The following is a 23,145-nucleotide window of genomic DNA, read 5'->3' on the forward strand; positions in this document are numbered from 1 at the left end:
CACAACTGCTCCAGTTTGCCCCAGAGGGTCATTTCAGTTGAATCCTTTGGCATGTGATGCCTGGAAGCTTGCACAGAGACATCCCTCCAGTTCTCATGGAACTGGGCTACATCTGGGTTTGTAATCAATATATATCCATTAATTGGGGGTCTGACCTGGGAATAATGTGACTGGAAAAAAGATTAGGCAGCTGAGCTATGACCAGATCAACAAATACATGACTTTAGTACAAAAAAATGAAAAGGCAGACCAATTTTCCAATTTTAATGTGCAGAAACAATAAAAGTAGACAAATTCTGTTGATGAAAATTAGAATTGTTTTTATCAAAAAAATTATGCCAAAAAAAGTGAAGAAAGGAAAGGCAATGCCTATGAGTATATATAGTGCAAGTGTATGTTTTCACTTGAGTAATTCATGAGAGTTACCCACTACATCTGCCACTCAGGAAATTCCCTCCTGTGAGGACCTATATAGTCATATTAAAATCACTGATGGTTGGGCTTCCCTGGTGGCGCAGTGGTTGAAAGTCCGCCTGCCGATGCAGGGGACACAGGTTCGTGCCCCGGTCCGGGAAGATCCCACATGCCGCGGAGCGGCTGGGCCCGTGAGCCATGGCCGCCGAGCCTGTGCGTCTGGAGCCTGTGCTCCTCAACGGGAGAGGCCACAACAGTGAGAGGCCTGTGTACCGCAAAAAAAAAAAAAAAAAAAAAAAACAAAATCACTGACGGTTATTTGCCATTGATTTGATATAGATTTGACTTATACTTTGACAGAGATTTAGTTTTCAAATTAGTTTGACAGATTTAGTTTTCAAATTAGTCACTGAATTATATTGATTTTGCTTAGTCCTGTGTTGAAATGTTGTTCATTGTGTATTCTCTCTCCCTCTCTCCTTTGAGCTAGTGGAAACATAATAACACAGTCAGAAAAAATTGTATTTCTGGCTCAAGTTCACACATTCTAGGTCGCTTAATTTATTTATTTATTTATTTATTTATTTTTTGCGGTACGCGGGCCTCTCCCTGTTGTGGCCTCTCCCGTTGCGGAGCACAGGCTCCGGATGCACAGGCTCAGCGGCCATGGTTCATGGGCCCAGCCGCTCCGTGGCATGTGGGATCCTCGCGGACCGGGGCACGAACCCGTGTCCCCTGCATCGGCAGGCAGACTCTCAACCACTGCGCCACCACGGAAGCCAGTCGCTTAATTCTTTACTTCATTAAGCTATTCCATGCAGCTGTCCTTTAAACGGTACTCTTTTCCAGGGTCTTGACCAATAAACTGTAGATTTATATACTGCTTTTTCAGGAAACATATCTAGTATGTCAAGTGATGGATACAGGTGTTCTAAATCTATCAGTAAATACAGAGGGGACCTCAAAATAGCAATCCAGTTCTTTGAGTTCAATATTGCCTGAGGATCAATAAGAATGACCTACAGAACTGCATCTAGAAGCAAGGAAATCAGAACATTGGGTGTCCTGTAATACCCTCTCCAAGACTGTCCCAGGCTTAATATGGGTTATGCTGCCATTAATGCCACAATATTCCCATTCATTGGGCTTTTTGAAAGAACTTTTCTCAATCCTCTGCCTTCCCTTCTATACGGAAGGAAGAAGGGTATATAAATTTCTTTGGTGAGGGTGGGGGCTGGGGAGAGGTAAGAACAATTTAAGTTTTAAAATTCCACTGTTTTTATTTAGATTTTTTTTTGACTTTCAAAAGAAAAGGCAATTTCATTTTAGCAATGTTATGAGTAGAGTTTGTATTGTTTTAACACCTCAAGAGAGTCATATTTTATAGTTGTGCTTAATTTAAATAAATAGTAGAAGACATTCACATATCTTAACTAAATGAGAATTTTCTGAAAGAAGACTTTAAATTTCTAAGACACTAAAAAGTAAGTCTGGGACTAGAAAGCATTGATATATTAGGGATTTTAAAATCAATTCTTAGTTTTTGACTTTACAGTGTCTAGCCTTTTTTTTTAAAGAACACATTATACCAGTGTTTCAAAACCATTTCTGCTTTATTTGTATCAAATGTGTCTCTTTTAAGGTACAATGGACTAGCATTATCAGTACTATTTTGCTGAGTTAAGCATTCATCGTGGGTGGGCCTTGGCAAGTGCTGCTCATGAACTTCTGAGTTGTCACCTTGCTCTTTTCCTTATTATAAAATAGTACGGGGGCTTCCCTTGTGGCGCAGTGGTTGAGAGTCCGCCTGCCGATGCAGGGGACGCGGGTTCGTGCCCCGGTCTGGGAAGATCCCGCATGCCGCGGAGCAGCTAGGCCCATGAGCCATGGCCGCTGAGCCTGCACGTCCGGAGCCTGTGCTCCGCAACGGGAGAGGCCACAACAGTGAGAGGCCCGCGTACCACAAAAAAAAAAAAAAAAAGAAGAAAAAAAACAGTACATAACGCTACAAAAATTCAAATATGTATTAAAATGGGTACAAATTGAAAATTTTTTTCCAGATACACAAGTAGACACACATTTTGAGGTTGATTAAAATTAACAAATTTTTTCTCCTAAATAAGAAATGCAAATAGCATCCTGCTTCCAAAATGGAGCTCCCTGGTCCCCCATCAGCCAATATGGGGCTTCAGCCAGAGCCCCTCTGCACTGTTCTGTTGGTCATCCCGCCATCAGGAAGCCATACGCTTTGAATCTGAGGGTCTTGCATTCATTTATTTATGGTCTCAAACACACAGTTGAACAGGGCCAATGGGAAAGGGACTGGCTAAGATTCACATGGCTGTGAACCTTGCAAAGTTCACCTCCTTTCTCAGCAGCAGGGCAGCTTGTCTGGAATGCCACAGGTACACTCATATGGAACTACTGCAACGAATAAAATGTTTGGTTCTGTGATCATCATTATGGTGGAACAATATGTTGTAACTCAGATTTCCACAGAATCCATCACACTGACCATGGGGGAAGCTAAAGTGCCTGGACTTGCTCCACTTTCTATTTCCCTTGCCTTATTCACAAAATAAATCTACTAATTTAAGATGTAGTTATCATCTTTCGGACTCTGAGGATAGTCAATCTTAACAGCCCCAGCTTCGGAATGCATATAAAAGATGTCTGTATGTGTTCCTATAAAACAGTAAATGAGGGCTTCCCTGGTGGCGCAGTGGTTGAGAGTCTGCCTGCTGATGCAGGGGACATGGGTTCGTGCCCCGGTCCAGGAGGATCCCACATGCCGCGGAGCGGCTGGGCCCGTGAGCCATGGCCGCTGAGCCTGCACGTCCGGAGCCTGTGCTCTGCAACGGGAGAGGCCGCAACAGTGAGAAGCCCGCGTACCGCAAAAAAAAAAAAAAAAAAATTATATATATATATGAAAAAAACAAACAAACAGTAAATGATGAGGAAGAAAACCGAGTATCAAAACAAACTATAATAATTTAGACAGAAAGCCAGTCAAAGTAAAAGCAAATGAGTCATAAACCAGATCCAAACGTAAATAGTTATCACCTCTCCATTTTGCACTTCATTTGCATTGATTTAGCTGGTTATATAACTGTAATGAAACACTAAAATCACTAGACCTACAGTTCTCTGAAATCAGCAGCTTTGCAAACTTTCAAATTTCTGTTTTCAATGACAAGTCAACATTTCAAAGTGCAGAAGTTAAAAGAGACAAGGAATGATAAATGATGCCCCACAATTGCTGAAATCTGATTACAGTGAGATAAGAGCTGGCCAAATTCTGCTTGCATGAGTCTATACCTAAAGAAAAAGAAAAAGAAAAGAAAAGAAAAGTCTTTAGATAAATGACTGCTTCCATTTATTCCTTCTAAATATAATATAAACAAGGAAACAAAGAAAATGCAAATGGATTCAGGATCCCATTTACACTTAGGGGGAGAAATTAATAAAACAGTTCCATCCTGAAAGAAAACCCCCAAATCGACACTCTTTTAAGAAGCTAATTTATGCACTCCTGAGTCCTCATACAAGTTAAGCAGCACAGAATATCACAGCAGGCATAGAACAACAGATCTCAAGCCCTGCTGTGTTTGTTCAAGGAGGCAAGTTAAGCTATTCCTAACAGGAAACAAAACACACGGTCTGGCTATTAAACAGGGATCGTTTTGCCATACTGTGCAGCCCTGAATCCATCAATTGCTGTTCCAAACAGGATTAGAGATGTGGTTTTCTTTAACCATGGTTTTGAGAAAAATGCTTATGCCTGCTCAGAATTTTCAGGCTGATATTAACTAATATAGTGCCAGGCAAGACACGGAGTACCTTCAAAACTTTCAAGACACTGTCTTTGACAAATTCCAAAGCTGTTTGAAGACAGCACAAAATGAAGGGGAGGGGAAAATCTGTGTGTGGAAAAGTTAACCATATGAACAGCCAAATTTGGAATACCCCAAAGAGTATTTTTTCCTTTAAGTATTCAAGGCTCCATGCTATAGTGATTAATCACACAGTGAACAACTGATGTTTAGTTCCTATAGACAGAACCTACATGGATGAATATGTAGTATGAAAACTGGACTATTTTTGAGACAACTGAACATACATTTGCAAAGGTTTGGGTAATTCTGTTATTATTATAAAATGGAATCTCCCAGCCATTTTTGTAGAAGTCAAGTACCATGTAAGGGAAAAAAGGCAAACCTTTCTTACATATGGACCTCTCTTCATTGTTGAACTCAAGAACAATCAATCCAATGGAGAAAGTGGTTCAATTTCCACTAAAAAGAACAGTTTTGTGATGGCCTGAAGGCATCAGGTCTGTATTGCTACATGTTTTTTTTAACCAAGGTTCAGGACACTGCCTATGTATTTGGTGAAAATATTTATTGGTCAAGTGTATAACCAGTTAGTACTACCCCTATTTTGTATTAAGGGTTGAAATTTATAGAATCTAGAAATTATCTCAGAGGTGCTTAAGAATCACAGGGAAAACAAAACTTTTTTTTTTTTTTTTGCAAACCATTCTTCTAGAAAATAGCCAAAAGGGCTAGAAGAGAAGTTTTGGAAAACCCTCAAATTATTAGCATCACGAAAATGATAATTTATAGACAACAATCTTTAATGACTGCTACACATAAGAGGGATACCCAAATGGGACATTTTTAGTTGTAGATCAGCCAAGAGATTAAAATAAGCATGTTTACAGAGACATAACTATTTAAAATATTTATAGAGAAAACAGTTGCAGATGATACAAAGAGAGATTCCAACAAAAACATAGCACAAATGCAGACAACATATGGTGCAATGTATGCACTCATGATCTCATGTGAAAAGCTGGCCAAAGACAGAGCAGCTGGAGCTACCTCCCTTTTACCCCCAGAACAACAAACTCTTGGGTTTGGAAGGGACTCATTATAATCATGGCCATGGATGGGTGAAATCTATGGGTAATGTCAAAGGCTTTGGGAAGAAATCTCTCAAAACAATTGTTTCTGAAAGCCTTTGCTTTGTTGGGATTTCAAGTCCAGTCTCCATTTCTTTCTGACTCCATGTAGGAGGTACAGGCAGGTGATACACAGAGTTTTTAATGAACCAAGAGAAGCATCACATTCCTTCTAGGCTCTTTTGACATCTCCTGATTATTCATTAGGCTTGAGTCAGGACCACAAAACACTATGGAGGTCCCAGACCACCACATCATGTCTAACTGCACTCTTCATCTGCTCTAAAGCACTGGGGGCCAAGCTGAGCAAATGGTAACAGGAACTCTAAATTTTGTGAGTTTCAGCATATGTCAGGCTCTGTGGTAGGTGCAAGTAAGAGAAATAACTCTCATGACAAAACTACAAAGTCAGCCTCTCGTTCTTGTTGAATAACGAGAGGTTAAGTGACTTAGAGACGTTAAGTGACTTGCTCATGGTCACAAACAGATAAAGGCTAGAATGGAACCCACCATCTTCTTTTGCTGGTCAAGCAGTAAGACAATACATTTGAGGGGAACTGATGATTGTAAGAACCTTAACCTTCTATCAAAAGCCTTTGGTAACACTGGGGAGGGGAAGGGAAGGAACATGAGGGGTAGGGATGCTCATACATCAACAATTGAGACTAGTGGTCCTGAGGGTGAATGCCTTCAATCAGCAATGTGTCTCTCCTCAACCCTCCTCATCTTCCAGCCCAGATACCCGAGGTTTATAGTTAAACTCCTTCTCCAAAGAGCTGAATTTCCCAGAAATTATCCAAAGAATTCTGAAGTCATTTCACACACGGCTCTTAATTTTTTGTTTAAGGTAAATACCTTTCTCTATTATAACAGAAGACCATTTGTAGCCATAGTGAGGAATGGGAGGCAGGGTTACTCTTTGTCATCTAGGGTTGCAGAACGAATCTGCTGGGCAGTCAAGTATCTTTGGGACACAGGAAAAGCCCCTGGAGCATCTTCCTCACTACTGAACTTTCAATAATCATAATAATAGGCTCCACTTTTCAGGGCATGTGATGTGAGTCAAGATAAGATATGATGATAGAAGAAAAGAGTGTGATGAGCTAAGTGCTATTGAAGAATCATATGGCCCAGCAACATTTGTTCTTACCATATCCTGTGCTGGTTTGTTTTGAACTTTGTTTTAAACTCCATGGCTGATGGCACCTCAAATTCATGAGGAATCTTTTACAAGCGAACGCTTTTGTCTACGGATCAGTGGAAATTTGATGAATAAATACTAGTAAGTTGAGGCCAGTCCATTTTTAGGCACTGAGTTTAAGTCACTTTGCAAAGAAACTTCAAATGTGGGCAATTAAGCAAGCATGACCTATCAAAGATGCCGAGCCTTCCAGATAATGTGGAATTCTGAACATATATTTACCCTGGAAGCTGTTGCTCTACTCAAATACTTTAACTTTTAATGAAGTGTTCAGTCCTTTTGTGATGGCACTGAAGTGTAATCAAACATTAACACAAGCCAAGTCACACACTAGCATGTCCTGCCTTGTTTCAATATCTCAAATATATTTGAGTAATTGTGTAATGATTTCTGGGTCTCTGGTTGTCCATATGGTCTGAACAGACTGTCTTTTGTAGAACAGTTGTGATATCTCTCTTAGTGAGAAAAAACCAAATCATCTCTGATTTGGAGGGCTTAGGAGGTACTGCTTAAATTTCAGGGTGCTGCCCTACCTCAACTCTTGAAATGAAACCAACTCACATCTGGGCCCCAGAAATTACTCTGTCTTCTGAAAATCTTGCTTTTGTTTGTGAAATACACAAGAACAATGCAGCAGGCATCACGTGACATGTTTTCTGCCATAACTGTCCTTAAGATGCAGTGACATGCCATGGGAATGATACAGCAAAGTCAGCACTGCAACCACATGTAATCTTTCTGGACAGAGAACATTCTAGATGGTGGCACCAGATCATCTCAGACAGATAATGAGGACCAGTGAAAGGGTCTGACCATTGGCAAGAACTCTGCTTTAATGTTCTCTGAGTGGTATGGGTGTTGAGACAAGCAAAGCAGCTGTTGAGTTTGCAATTAATGAAACCCAAGGTGAGTTTCAGGGATTTGGATTAAGAGCCCAGAATCTAAACATGGTTACTGGGCTTAATTAATTATTCATATTACCTGTCTCCCTAGGAAAGTATCCCAGGGAAGGCCTGGAACGCTATGTTTGAAGGAATGTGCCAAACTTACGCTTGACCTATTATTTGAGAATTCTTAGCAAAATGGTTGGGCACACATTCATCCCCAAACCACTGGCCACCATACGGCTCTCTGGTGGGACTAAGTTGGCGAGGGGCTAGTGGACAGCTAAGTCTGTTGGCCTTTCTGTTCCTGCCCAACTTCAGGCTCCCAAAATCCTAAGAGGAAAACCATTTCACTGGTCATGAACAGTGCCGAATGCACAAGACCATGGAGGCATGCACAATTCGTGAGTTCTGGGGATGACTGGAATGTGATGGAAAAGAGTTTACCTTTTGTGCCTGAGGGAGCTGAAAAATAAGGGGGAAAAAAGAAGAAAAAACAACCATTATATAAGAAGTTAAGATTAACTGTAAAACTTCATTTGGCTGTCATTGGCAAATGGAAAGACCAAAACGGGGAGAAAAAGAGGAAAATAAAAACTAAAGCCAAGTCACTTCCCCATATAAAGCTATGGTGCTGGGACTTCCCTGGTGGTCCAGTGGTAAAGAATCTACCTTACAATGCAAGGGACTCGGGTTTGATCCCTGGTAAGGGAACTAAGATCCCACATGCTGAGAGGCAACTAAGCCCGCGCGCCACAACTACTGAGCTTGCGCACCTCAACTAGAACCCGCGTGCTGCAAACTACAGAGCCCATGTGCTCTGGAATGTGTGCTCCACAATTACAGAGCCCACGCGCCCTGGAGTCTGCACACCACAACTAGAGAAGAGAAAATCCAAACACCACAACTAGAGAGAAGTCCGTGCACCACAACGAAGAGCCTGCGCACAGCAACAAAAGATCCCACATGCCGAGAGAGGGGGAAGATAGCAGAAGAGTAAGACGCGGAGATCACCTTCCTCCCCACAGATACATCAGAAATACATCTATACGTGGAACAGCTCCTACAGAACACCTACTGAACGCTGGCAGAAGACCTCAGACCTCCCAAAAGGCAAGAAACTCCCCCACGTACCTGGGTAGGGCAAAAGAAAAAATAACAAACAGAGACAAAAGAATAGGGACAGGACCTACACCAGTGGGAGGGAGCCGTGAAGGAGGAACGGTTACCACACACTACAAGCCCCTTCGCGGGCGGAGACTGCGGGTGGCGGAGTGGGGGAGCTTCGGAGCCGCGGAGGAGAGCACACCCACAGGGGTGCGGAGAGCAAAGCGCAGAGATCCCCGCTCAGTGGATCTGTGCCGACCACCACTCACCAGCCCGAGAGGCTTGTCTGCTCACCCGCCGGGGCGGGCAGGGCTGGGAGCTGAGGCTCGGGCTTCGGTCGGAGCGCAGGGAGAGGACTGGCGGTGTGAACACAGCCTGAAGGGGCTAGTGCACCACGGCTAGCCGGGAGGGAGTCCGGGAAAAAGTCTGGACCTGCCGAAGAGGCAAGAGACTTTTTCTTCCCTCTTTGTTTCCTGGTGCGCGAGGAGAGGGGATTAACAGCGCTGCTTAAAGGAGTTCCAGAGACGGGCGCGAGCCGCGGCTAATAGCGTGGACCCCAGAGACAGGCATGAGACGCTAAAGCTGCTGCTGCCGCCACCAAGAAGCCTGTGTGCGAGCACAGGTCACTCTCCACACCCCCCTACCGGGGAGCCTGTGCAGCCCGCCACTGCCTGGGTCCCGGGATCCAGGGACAAATCCCCCGGGGAGAACACACGGTGCGCCTCAGGCTGGTGCAACGTCACGCTGGCCTCTGCCGCCGCAGGCTCGCCCCGCACTCCGTGCCCCACCTTCACCCCGGTCTGAGTGAGCCACACCCCCCGAATCAGCGGCTCCTTTAACCCCGTCCTGTCCGAGTGAAGAACAGACGCCCTCCGGCGACCTACACGCAGAGGTGGGGCCAAATACAAAGCTGAGCCCCTGGGAGCTGTGAGAACAAAGAAGAGAAAGGGGAATCTCTCCCAGCAGCCTCAGAAGCAGCGGATTAAATTTCCACAATCAACTTGATGTACCCTGTATCTGTGGAATACCTGAATGGACAACGAAATCATCCCAAATTGACGAGGTGGACTTTGAGAGCAAGATTTATGATTTTTTCCCCTTTTCCTCTTTTTGTGAGTGTGTTTGTGTATGCTTCTGTGTGAGATTTTATCTGTATAACTCTGCTTTCACCATTTGTCCTAGAATTCTATCCGTCCGTGTTTTTTTTTACACTTAAAATTTTTTTTTCTTAATAATTATTTTTTTATTTTAATAACTTTCTTTTCTTCTCTCTCTCTCTCGCTCTCTCTCTTTCTCTCTTTCTTTCTTTCTACTTTTTCTCCCTTTTATTCTGAGCTGTGTGGATGAAAGGCTCTGGGTGTTACAGCCAGGAGTCAGTGCTGTGCCTCTAAGATGGGAGAGCCAACTTCAGGACACTGGTCCACAAGAGACCACCCAGCTCCACGTAATATCAAACAGTGAAAATCTCCCAGAGATCTCCATCTCAACACCAGCACCCAGCTTCACTCAACGACCAGCAAACTACAGTGCTGGACACCCTATGTCAAACAACTAGCAAGACAGGAACACAACCCCACCCATTAGCAGAGAGGCTGCCTAAAATCATAGTAAGTCCACAGACACCCCAAAACACACCACCAGACGTGGATCTGCCCACCAGAAAGACAAGATCCAGCTTCATTCACCAGAACACAGGCACTAGTCCCCTCCACCAGGAAGCCTACACAACCCACTGAACCAACTTTAGCCACTGGGGACAGACACCAAAAACAACAGGAACTATGAACCAGCAGCCTGCAAAAAGGAGACCCCAAACACAGTAAGATAAGCAAAATGAGAAAACAGAAAAACACACAGCAGATGAAGGAGAAAGATAAAAACCCACCAGAACTAACAAATGAAGAGGAAATAGGCAGTCTACCTGAAAAACAATTCAGAATAATGATAGTAAAGATGATCCAAAATCTTCAAAATAGAATAGACAAAATGCAAGAAACATTTAACAAGGACCTAGAAGAACTAAAGATGTAACAAGCAATGATGAACAGCACAATAAATGAAATTCAAAATACTCTAGAAGGGATCAATAGCAGAATAACTGAGGCAGAAGAACAGATAAGTGACCTGGAAGATAAAATAGTGGAAATAACTGCTGCAGAGCAGAATAAAGAAAAAAGAATGAAAAGAACTGACGACAGTCTCAGAGACCTCTGGGAAAACATTAAACACACCAACATTCGAATTACAGGGGTTCCAGAAGAAGAAGAGAAAAAGAAAGGTACTGAGAAAATATTTGAAGAGATTATAGTTGAAAACTTCCCTAATATGCAAAAGGAAATTAGTTAATCAAGTCCAGGAATCGCAGAGAGTCCCATACAGGATAAATCCAAGGAGAAACACGCCAAGACACATATTAATCAAGCTGTCAAAAATTAAATACAAAGAAAACATATTAAAAGCAACAAGGGAAAAACAAATAACACACAAGGGAATCCCCATAAGGTTAACAGCTGATCTTTCAGCAGGAACTCTGTAAGCCAGAAGGGACTGGCAGGACATATTTAAAGTGTTGAAGGAGAAAAACCTACAACCAAGATTACTCTACCCAGCAAGGATCTCATTCAGATTTGATGGAGAAATTGAAACCTTTACAGACAAGCAAAAGCTGAGAGAGTTCAGCACCACCAAACCAGCTTTACAACAAATGCTAAAGGATCTTCTCTAGGCAAGAAACACAAGAGAAGGAAAAGACCGACAATAATGAACCCAAAACAATTAAGAAAATGGGAATAGGAACATACATATCGATAATTACCTTAAATGTAAATGCATTAAATGCTCCCACCAAAAGACACAGAGTGGCTGAATGGATACAAAAACACGACCCATATATATGCTGTCTACAAGAGACCCACTTCAGACCTTGAGACACATACAGACTGAAAGTGAGGGATGGAAAAAGATATTCCATACAAATGGAAACCAAAAGAAAGCTGGAGTAGCAATTCTCATATCAGACAAAACAGACTTTAAAATAAAGACTATTACAAGAGACAAAGACGGGCACTACGTAATGACCAAGGGATTGATCCAAGAAGAAGATATAAAAATTGTAAATATTTATGCACCCAACATAGGAGCACCTCAATACATAAGGCAAATGCTAATAGCCATAAAAGGGGAAATCGACAGTAACACATTCATAGTAAGGGATTTTAACACCCCACTTTCACCAATGGACAGATCATCCAACATGAAAATAAATAAGGAAACACAAGCTTTAAAAGATACATTAAACAAGGTGGACTTAATTGATATTTATAGGACATTCCATCTAAAAACAACAGAATACACATTTTTCTCAAGTGCTTCTGGAACATTCTCCAGGATAGATCATATCTTGGGTCACAAATCAAGCCTTGGTAAATTTAAGAAAATTGAAATTCTATCAAGTATCTTTTCCGACCACAACGCTATAGGACTAGATATCAATTACAGGAAAAGATCTGTAAAAAATACAAACATATGGAGGCTAAACAATAGACTACTTAATAACGAAGTGATCACTGAAGAAATCAAAGAGGAAATCAAAAAATACCTAAAAACAAATGACAATGAGCACACGATGACTCAAAACCTATGGGATGCAGCGAAAGCAGTTCTAAGAGGAAAGCTTATAGCAATACAATCCTATCTTAAGAAACAGGAAACATCTCGAACAAACAACCTAACCTTGCACGTAAAGCATTTAGAGAAAAAAGAACAAAAAAACCCCAAAGTTAGCAGAAGGAAAGAAATCATAAAGGTCAGATCAGAAATAAATGAAGGAAACGATAGCAAAGATCAAGAAAACTAAAAGCTGTTTCTTTGAGAAGATAAACAAAATTGATAAACCATTAGCCAGACTCATCAAGAAAAGAAGGGAGAAGACTCAAATCAATAGAATTAGAAATGAAAAAGGAGAAGTAACAACTGACACTGCAGAAATACAAAAGATCATGAGAGATTACTACAAGGAACTCTATGCCAATAAGATGGACAACCTGGAAGAAATGGACAAATTGTTAGAAACACACAACCTGCCAGGACTGAATCAGGAAGAAACAGAAAATATGAACAGACCAATCACAAGCACTGAAATTGAAACTGTGATTAAAAATCTTCCAACAAACAAAAGCCCAGGACCAGATGGCTTCACAGGCAAATTCTATCAAACATTTAGAGAAGAGCTAACACCTAACCTTCTTAAACTCTTCCAAAATATAGCAGAGGGAGGAACACTCCCAAACTCATTCTATGAGGCCACCGTCACCCTGATACCAAAACCAGACAAGGACGTCACAAAGAAAGAAAACTACAGGCCAATATCACTGATGAACATAGATGCAAAAATCCTCAACAAAATACTAGCAAACAGAATTCAACAGCACATTAAAAGGATCATACACCGTGATCAAGTGGGGTTTATTCCAGGAATGCAAGGATTCTTCAATATATGCAAATCAATCAATGTGATACACCATATTAACAAATTGAAGGAAAAAAACCATACGGTCTTCTCAGTAGATGCAGAGAAAGCTTTCAGCAAAATTCAACACCCATTTATGATAAAAACCCTCCAGAAAGTAGGCATAGAGGGAACTTTCCTCAACATAATAAAGGCCATATATGACAAACCCACAGCCAACATCGTCCTCAATGGAGAAAAACTGAAAGCATTTCCACTAAAATCAGGAAGAAGACAAGGTTGCCCACTCTCACCACTCTTATTCAACATAGTTTTGGAAGTTTTAGCCGCAGCAATCAGAGAAGAAAAGGAAATAAAAGGAATCCAAATCAGAAAAGAAGAAGTAAAGCTGTCACTGTTTGCAGATGACATGATACTATACATAGAGAATCCTAAAGATGCTACCAGAAAACTACTAGAGCTAATCAATGAATTTGGTAAAGTAGCAGGATACAAAATTAATGCACAGAAATCTCTGGCATTCCTATACACTAATGATGAAAAATCTGAAAGTGAAATCAAGAAAACACTCTCATTTACCATTGCAACATAAAGAATAAAATATCGAGGAATAAACCTACCTAAGGAGACAAAAGACCTGTATGCAGAAAATTATAAGACACTGATGAAAGAAATTAAAGATGATACAAACAGTTGGAGAGATATACCATGTTCTTGGATAGGAAGAATCAACGTTGTGAAAATGACTCTACTACCCAAAGCAATCTACAGATTCAATGCAATCCCTATCAAACTACCACTGGCATTTTTCACAGAACTAGAACAAAAAATTTTGCAATTTGTATGGAAACACAAAAGACCCCGAATAGCCAAAGGAATCCTGAGAACGAAAAACGGAGCTGGAGGCATCAGGCTCCCTGACTTCAGACTATTCTACAAAGCTACAGTAATCAAGACAGTATGGTACTGGCACAAAAGCAGAAAGATAGATCAATGGAACAGGATAGAGAGCCCAGAGATAAACCCACACACATATGGTCACCTTATCTTTGATAAAGGAGGCAGGAATGTACAGTGGAGAAAGGGCAGCCTCTTCAATAAGTGGTGCTGGGAAAACTGGACAGGTACATGTAAAAGTATGAGATTAGATCACTCCCTAACACCATACACAAAAATAAGCTCAAAATGGATTAAAGACCTAAATGTAAGGCCAGAAACTATCAAACTCTTAGAGGAAAACATAGGCAGAACACTCTATGACATAAGTCACAGCAAGATCCTTTTTGACCCACCTCCTAGAGAAATGGAAATAAAAACAAAAATAAACAAATGGGACCCAATGAAACTTCAAAGCTTTTGCACAGCAAAGGAAACCATAAATAAGACCAAAAGACAACCCTCAGAATGGGAGAAAATATTTGCAAATGAAGCAACTGACAAAGGATTAATCTCTAAAATTTTAAATTAAATCTCTAAATTAATCTCTAAAATTTACAAGCAGCTCATGCAGCTCAAAAACAAAAAAACAAACAACCCAATCCAAAAATGGGCAGAAGACCTACATAGACATTTTCCAAAGAAGATATACAGACTGCCAACAAACACATGAAAGAATGCTCAACATCATTAATCATTAGGGAAATGCAAATCAAAACTACCATTAGATATCATCTCACACCAGTCAGAATGGCCATCATCAAAAAATCTAGAAACAATAAATGCTGGAGAGGGTGTGGAGAAAAGGGAACACTCTTGCACTGCTGGTAGAAATGTGAATTAGTACAGCCACTATGGAGAACAGTATGGAGGTTCCTTAAAAAACTACAAATAGAACTACCATATGACCCAGCAATCCCACTACTGGGCATATACCCTGAGAAAACCATAATTCAAAAAGAGTCATGTACCAAAATGTTCATTGCAGCTCTATTTACAATAGCCCGGAGATGGAAACAACCTAAGTGTCCATCATCGGATGAATGGATAAAGATGTGGCACATATATACAATGGAATATTACTCTGCCATAAAAGAAACGAAATTGAGTTATTTGTAATTAGGTGGATGGACCTAGAATCTGTCATACAGGGTGAAGTAATCAGAAAGAGAAAGACAAATACCATATGCTAACACATATATATGGAATTTAAGAAAAAAAATGTCATGAAGAACCTAGGGGTAAGACAGGAATAAAGACACAGACCTACTAGAGAACGGACTTGAGGATATGGGGAGGGGGACAGGTAAGCTGTGACAAAGTGAGAGAGTGGCATGTACATATATACACTACCAAACGTAAAATAGATAGCTAGTGGGAAGCAGCCGCATAGCACAGGGAGATCAGCTCAGTGCTTTGTGACCACCTAGAGGGGTGGGATAGGGAGGGTGGGAATGAGGGAGATACAAGAAGGAAGAGATATGGGAACATACGTGTATGTATAACTGATTCACTTTGTTATAAAGCAGAAACTAACACACCATTGTAAAGCAATTATACTCCAATAAAGATGTTAAAAAAAAAAAAAGATCCCACATGCCTAAACGAAGATCCCGTACGCCACAGCTAAGACACATGACAGCCAAAAATAAATAAATAAATAAATAATAAATACATCTAAGAAAAAAAAAGTTATGGTGCTGATTATTCCACCTGCTATCTGAATCTGCTGAATCTTAGAGTCAACAGATAATCTGTGAGTTTGACAGTATGTGTTTTGGGTAGTTCTGGACCTGCAACGCTGGACTTGAGGTTCTTCTGTCCAGTGGCCCAAAGCTCACAATATGAAGGCCGAGTTCTTTCTTCCTGTATGCCAACAGTTCCCCACTGCGGAGGACTGTCTGGAGACATGTGGGGCTGCCAAAACTGGGGGCAGTGGAAGGAGCGAAAGCTATTGGCCTCTAGCAGGTGGAGGCCAGGGAACCTGCTAAACATCTTACAATGCACAGGACAGCCCCCACTACCAATAATTATCCTGCCCATTTGTCAGCTGTGCCGAAGTTGAGAAACTGTACTGTACATAAAGGTAAGACCATTAGAAGAATGTTGTTTTTAAAGTCAATTTTTCTTGCTTTGTAGCGCAGTAACTGTTCCCTTTATTGGTGGTTAAGGAAGCATGAACAAGGATTTATGCATTTGAAGTAAGGCTGATAGTCTAAGAACAACAGAAAGGCAGTCAGTCAATCCATAAAATAAGATATAATAGCTTTCCCAATGGCACAGGCAAGGAATTGAAATTATAGGTATGTGGAAAAAGACTGAATATTTATGAGATATATTTATCTATTTTTCTACATTGAGTCTATTAGGCTGCGGTTTAATGTCACGGTGTTTGTGACTGCCCATTACAGCGTGCAGGGTTTCGAAAAGCATTTTCTAATCTGGAATGGAAATAACATTATCCATATATTAAATACCAAATCTAAGAATTACATCATTTTCAAGACTTACTTTTCACAGAGACTAACATTTATTGAGTGTGAACTTGTCACTAGGTACTTTGTTAAGCCCTTTATTTAGATCACCCCACTAAATCACAACAACCCAATACTGGCTACTCTTATTATCCCCATTTTACAGATGAGAAATAAAATGGCATTTAGAGGTTATGTAATTATACGATGTCCCATAGACAATAAATTAGAGAGTGGGGTTTCCTGACTTTAGAACGTACAAATTCAATTCAACTCACACGTTAATAAAGGCCACAAACAGTTGGGAATTGTGATGACAAACTCTCTCTGTCTCTCTAGAGCTTATAACCCTGCAAGTGCCAGAAGATGCAAGATAAGTAAACGAGATATCCTATGGTCTTCATTTGAATTTTCTGGCTTTTCCATTCTTTTCTCCCTGTGAATAATGCTCTCTCTTCATAGACACTAAGACCGGGGCTTTCTTGAACCCATCGTAAGGCCCTGCCCTGTGGATGGAGCCCAACAAAGGGTAGAAGGGATAAACGCAAACCAACAAAGTGTCTTGGATCTCAGAGACTTCTCCAGAATGGTACAGAGAATGTCCACAAAGGGCAGACCCCAACCTCCCAACAATACATTTCCAAGCTCTTTTATGCCGAAAGGTCTCCCAATTTAAGAAGACAGGAATGCAAGCATGTTTTTCTGATTCTTTGCTTCTACTTAAAGCTGCCACTATTAAAAAGGAAGCTCACATGTTTCTCTAGCACTTCTCAAGAGTGCAGAAATGTATCAAGAGGTGAGAAATTGAGCCTAAAATGAAGAATCACTTAAAGAAGGGTCTCTTACATATTAAACATCTTTTCACACAACGGAAAAGAAACCTTGGAGATGTGAACATTAATAGAATGATAAATGTATTTTTCCTTAGGAAAGCATTTGTGTTGAATCACAGCTTATGTCATGTGAAATGCATTGGGGAGCCATGAGAATTACAATTGTTTGATGAATTAAAATAAATACCAAATTTAAGTCCTGCACAAATTGTGGGACTTGACAGGCCTTTTAAAAAGGAGAGCTGCTCTCTCTCCTCTCCCTCCCTCCCTCCGTCTCTCTCTCTCTCTCTCTCTCTCTCTCTCTCTCTCTCTCTCTCAGTTTTAACTTGGTGGAGCAGGAAACACCTCTTTTTGACTCACCAGTTTAAGCACATGAGAAGAAATCCTGGGAAGGAAAATGAGAGACCAGGCCTTTGTGGTAATGTCTTCAGTTTAAGACTGCCCTCAAGTTCTCCACAAAACATATATTTTCCTCAAGAAATAACTCATGAGAACAAAGAGCAACTTTCCTACCAGAGCTTTGAAATAACATAAATTACAGCTTGCAATGCCCTATACTGGTTGCACCTCAGAATAAAACATAACAAATTAAGATGGGCTCACTGGCAGCCACAGACTCTACTGCTCGGGAGTAGGCTCTTCTGATGACACATGGTCGCCGAATATTCACAGTGTGTAGAGTCCTGAACTGGGAGCCAGACCAGCTGGACATTAGATCCACCCTGGCCTCTGGCTAGAGTCTTGAGGCATGTGCCTTCCAGCCTTTAGCCAGAGTGCTTATCCTTCAAAAAAGATGAGGGAGGGAGGGCTGGGGAATGGGCCAGTCCTTATATGGCAAGAAAGGTTAGCCTCAAGAGCCAAGTCTAACTGATTGGTAATAGATTTCTATAGGGTTGTGTTGAGAAGGATTCTGAAGTTATATCTGGGTTTTGTTGTAAAGAATATTATAACCAATTAGCAATGTCTGCTGTGGGCTCAAAATAAGGAGTGGCAAAACATATTTCTGGACACGATGATCTCTAAAGGTCTCAGTGTACTTTTTCTTTGTAGTTCTGAGCACATCTATAATTTGTATGTAAGTTAGTTTAATGTCTCTCCCCTGCTAGGTCACAAGCTCCATGAGGGCATGAGGGTACCTGCTCTATATGCAAGTCTCTATTAAGTTCTCTATTTGTGACTGTGATATGGTGCTCACCTGGTTAAAGAAGGTAACTTATTACTAGGGTACACCTAGGGTAGATGCCAGGGAAAGACAACTGGGCTAACTGACTGCAGTCTACACCCCACCCCCCAAAAACAAAGATCATGTTGATAACCCAAGATAATGGCTTTCAAGAGAAAAAGAAATATCTCTGCCAGAAGGATGGATATGAAACTCAGATTTCAATATGCTTGGTACAGACTTCTGCAGATGTGCAGATTGTCTCACTGACCCATGGATGTGCATAAAACCAGCATGGGAACTTCCCATCATCACTCAGCCTGAGGCAAGACAACTTCTCTTCCTCAAAGACCTCTTCTTCTTCAAAGCCACCTTGTCAGGCATTGTCAACTGGGCTCCACCTCCCTGGGTCTGTTTCCTTACTTACTACATCAGGGTCTGCACAGGCAGCTTCAGATTCCTTCAGGCCAAATGCCCCGATTGTATGACTCTATATCCAACTATTCACATCCTCTAGTCACTTTTTAAAAGGAAGGATAAAGAAAGAAAGAAATTGTAGTACGTGATGGGCTTGTACATTCCTAGGGAAAATTCCAATGGTATAGAATACATTCATGGGACACTTCACATTCAAACCTGGAAAGACTGAGAATATGTCATCGAAGAGAGTGACAGAATGAAGGGCACAGTAGTAACAGAAGCAGCCACTCTTGAGTGACTGCTCTCAATAGACCAGGAACTTGACTAAGTGCTTTACCATCTTAAGCAGTTTTGGTCCTCAGAGCAGACCTCTGGATTATATATTAGTATCATCCTCAGTTTATGGATGAGGAAATAGAGACTATTTAAAATGGCTTCATGAAGAACCTAGGGGTAAGACAGGAATAAAGACACACACCTACTAGAGAATGGACTTGAGGATATGGGGAGGGGGAAGGGTAAGCTGTGACAAAGAGAGAGAGAGGCATGGACATATATACACTACCAAACGTAAGGTAGATAGCTAGTGGGAAGCAGCCGCATAGCACAGGGAGATCAGCTCAGTGCTTTGTGACCACCTAGAGGGGTGGGATAGGGAGGGTGGGAATGAGGGAGATACAAGAAGGAAGAGATATGGGAACATATGTGTATGTATAACTGATTCACTTTGTTATAAAGCACCACTAACACACCACTGTAAAGCAATTATACTCCAATAAAGATGTAAAATAAATAAATTAAATAAATAAAAATAAATAAAATGGCTAAGAACCTTGCCAAGGTCACCCAGTCAGGAAATGCTGGAGCTGAAAGTCAAGTCAGAGTCACGTCTCTCTGCAGCCCTCACCTCTGCTTTAACTGTCAGGCTCAAGGTGCTGCTTCTCATGCAGACCAAGGGCGCGAGCACCAACCCAAGGTTTTGGGGGCTTCTCAGGCTATTCCATCCACGAGTCCCCCGATGAGGAAGGGGGAATGAGAAATACTGGCACCACCCCTTACAGAAGAGTCTGGATGGAGAATCTAGCCTACCATGCTTCTCAGCATGTAGTGTATGATGTATGGTGTAGCACAAATAGTTACCATCTTCTCCTGTCACAGACAAACTTGTTCTTCCCTCATCTTGGAATGCTCCCTCCTACCCTCCACCCTTGTCCAGCAAACACCTACTTCACTGGTCAGTTGTCACTGTCTTAACAAAGTCCTGTCTGACCTCTCATATCAAATGTCCTCATCACATGCCCTCATAATATCACCTATTGCCTATTCATAGCATAGTTACTGCTAGTAGCAGTAACTGCCATTCTGCCCTTTTTTGGTAACAGAAACCCACCTTTTAGCCAGGCTCAGCTAAACGACCCTATTAGAACTTGGTGTGGCTAAGTGATTCAGTTGTGGTCAATGAGATATCCATGGATGTCGTTTTTCCAGATAGTACCCTTGAAAGGACTCCTTCCATCCTGCTGGCAGGAAGGCAGATGTGATGGCTGGTGCTTTAGCAGTCATTCTGGACTATGAGGTTGTCTTGGATAGAAACCACATGCTGCGATGTTGATGACAGCAGTAATGACAGGCAGTTATAATAGCTATGACATACTATCCATCATTCTAAGTGCTTTACCTATATTAATTTATTGAAAACTCACAGAAACTTTATCAGGTAAGTTCTATTATTACCTCAATTTTCCATGAAACTACAAGGTCACATAGCCAGAGAGCAGCAAAGATAGTGTTTGAGAAGGGAGGCCAGTAAGAAGACTACTGAATAATCTGAATGAGAGATGAAAGAGATAGTGCTGGTAGTGGAGGTGGCAGGCACTGGTCTGACCCTAGATCTACTTGAGAGAAGAGATGATGGACTGGATGATAGATAATATGAGAGAAGGACACACATCAAGTCTGCGTCTAAGGCTTTTGGCCCAAGTAAATGCAAAAACAGAGCCTCTGTTTACTGAGAAGAAGACTATGGGAGAAGCATTTTTGAGAAGAAAAAAACAAAACACAGAGTTCAGTTTTGTCTAAAACGGACAATTTGAGCATGTCCCCTAGACTTGCAGGCAGAGGTGTAGGGTAGGCAGCTTGGTCACCGTGAGCATGCAGACAAGGTCACCCAGGGAGTGAGTACAGGGACTGAATCATGGGTAATTGTGGGGCACCAGTTAGAGGCCTGTGTGCTAAGGTGGGCCAGGGAAAAGAGCTGTGAGGAGCCACAGGGGAGGCGGAAGAGATCCGAGTGTGCTTTGAGTCCCTGATGGTAAGTAAAGGTGTTTCAAAAAGCAAGGGCTTCCCTGGTGGTGCAGTGGTTGAGAGTCCGCCTGCCGATGCAGGGGACATGGGTTCATGCCCTGGTCTGGGAAGATCCCACATGCCGCAGAGTGGCTGGGCCCATGAGCCTTGGCCGCTGAGCCTGTGGTCCGGAGCCTGTGCTCCACAACGGGAGAGGCCACAACAGTGAGAGGCCCGTGTACTGCAAAAAAAAAAAAAAAAAAGCAAGACATTTTCTGCACCGAAGGGAATGTTTTTGTTTTAACTTTCCTCGTTTACTTCATTTCTATCTCAGAGTCCCATAGAGAGCCACAGGGGCAAGTGAGGGGACATCCATCACTCCAGCTCAACGAACTTCTGCAGTTGAGTAGACTCTTTTTCAAAAATAAAACTCAATTAAAGTTATATTGATCAAAACAACACATTCACTATGAAATATGTAAAGACCAAATGGGACATAAAGTATTCTCCTGCCAACTGTATAAAACAAAACAAAACAAAAAAAGCCGGATCTACATATGTTTATTCCATTTGTAAAACTGGCCCTTTGCCTTGGGCCTTATGAATGAGTGATAAATCCCTGTTTGCTGCAAAGGTTCCCTGTGTTCGTTTTTTTTTTTTCTTTTTCTTTTTTCCTATGCATGTTTACATTTATAATCTTCCATTCTTCTTCATTAAGCAACGTGGATAAAGATTCCTACTCCTATATGTATCAGAGGACGTTCTGTTCATTGGTTCAAACTCCAAAACCTACACCAGGAGGCGAAGGCCTCTGATGAGCTAGGTGGTGGAGGTTCTGCCCACATCCATCCACTTCTGCCACCCCACACCAAGCCACCACTGCTGCTCGTCCATCTCCTCAGTTCCACTCCTCCCCCTGGTCCTTCCTCTATACTGCATCCAGAACAATCTAAAAGTATAAGCCTGGTGCTTTGCTGGCCCTGTTGTCCAAGCCTCGCCTGCCTCAAAGCCTTCATGTGGCTATTTCTTCTGACTGGCTGACGCTCTCCCACCATGTCAATTCCCTGACACCCCCCACGACCCCTGCCTCACTGATTCCTACCCATCTGTCAGATGTCAGCTCTGAAGGCACCTCCTCTGACAGCAGTTCCTATCTCAACCCCAAGTATCTTTCTATGACATCATCTTGTTTATTCCTGTCTTAACATTTATTGCAACCTGTAATCTTCTTGTTTATTTTTTTTACTACTTCTCCACATAAGAACTCAAGATCCATCTAGGGGCCACATGAATGAACAATTTATCCATTGCTGTATCACCAGGAACTAGACCTGTACTGTTCCTGGCCCTTGGTAAGAATTCACGGAGGAGTATTTGTTGGAGGAAGAGAGGGAGGGAACAAGGAAAGATAAAGGAAGGAAGGAAGGAAGGAAGGGAGGGAGGGAGGGAGGGAGGGAGGGAGGGAGGGAAAAAGGGAGGGAGGAAGGAGGGCCTTGGAGTTTAGTAGACCAGGTTTCCAATCCCACCTCTATCTCTTATGAGCTGTAAGGACTTAGGCAACAATATATCATCTCTGAGCTCTGGACTTCTCATCTGTAATATTATAGTAATAATACTATTTCATGGAATTAATGTAAGGATTAAATGAGATAAATACATGTTAAGCCCCTGTGAAAGCCACTGGCCCATAATGGCTGCTGTTTTTACCCCATGACCCTGTAACCTCTAGAGTTTTCAGGGGTGCCACAACCTGGTGTTGTGTGAGAAGTATACTAATAAGCAAGGGCCTCATGGTCCACAGATAAACCCACAGACCTAAGATCACAAACATTCTCAATGGGCCATCACTTCTTCACAGTGGGTTATGTGAAGAAGTGATAAGGCCCGAATAACGTGCTTACTCTTTACAGTGGACATGTGTTTCTTTGCTCTCACCATCAACTCCCTTCTTTCCTAGTAGTGCCTCTAGTGGTAGGGCAGCGGTCCCCAACCTTTTTGGC

General features: G+C 41.8%; 1 protein-coding gene across 5 annotated transcripts in view; it reads right to left on the bottom strand.

The window, feature by feature from the left end:
• The window catches only part of CACNA2D3 (calcium voltage-gated channel auxiliary subunit alpha2delta 3), a 784,865-nt gene that overhangs the window by 218,297 nt on the left and 543,423 nt on the right, over positions 1–23,145 (bottom strand). For 3 of the 5 annotated variants that reach the window (XM_060307837.1, XM_060307835.1, XM_060307833.1), the window contains one exon: positions 7,910–7,927. The exons of the other annotated variants lie outside the window; for them this stretch is intronic. In XM_060307837.1, the coding sequence (XP_060163820.1) occupies positions 7,910–7,927 (18 nt within the window). The remainder of the gene's footprint in view (positions 1–7,909; positions 7,928–23,145) is intronic. 5 annotated transcript variants of the gene reach the window in all.

Source organism: Globicephala melas, chromosome 11 (assembly GCF_963455315.2).
Source record: "Globicephala melas chromosome 11, mGloMel1.2, whole genome shotgun sequence".
In the NCBI taxonomy this organism is placed as follows: Eukaryota; Metazoa; Chordata; class Mammalia; order Artiodactyla; family Delphinidae; genus Globicephala; species Globicephala melas.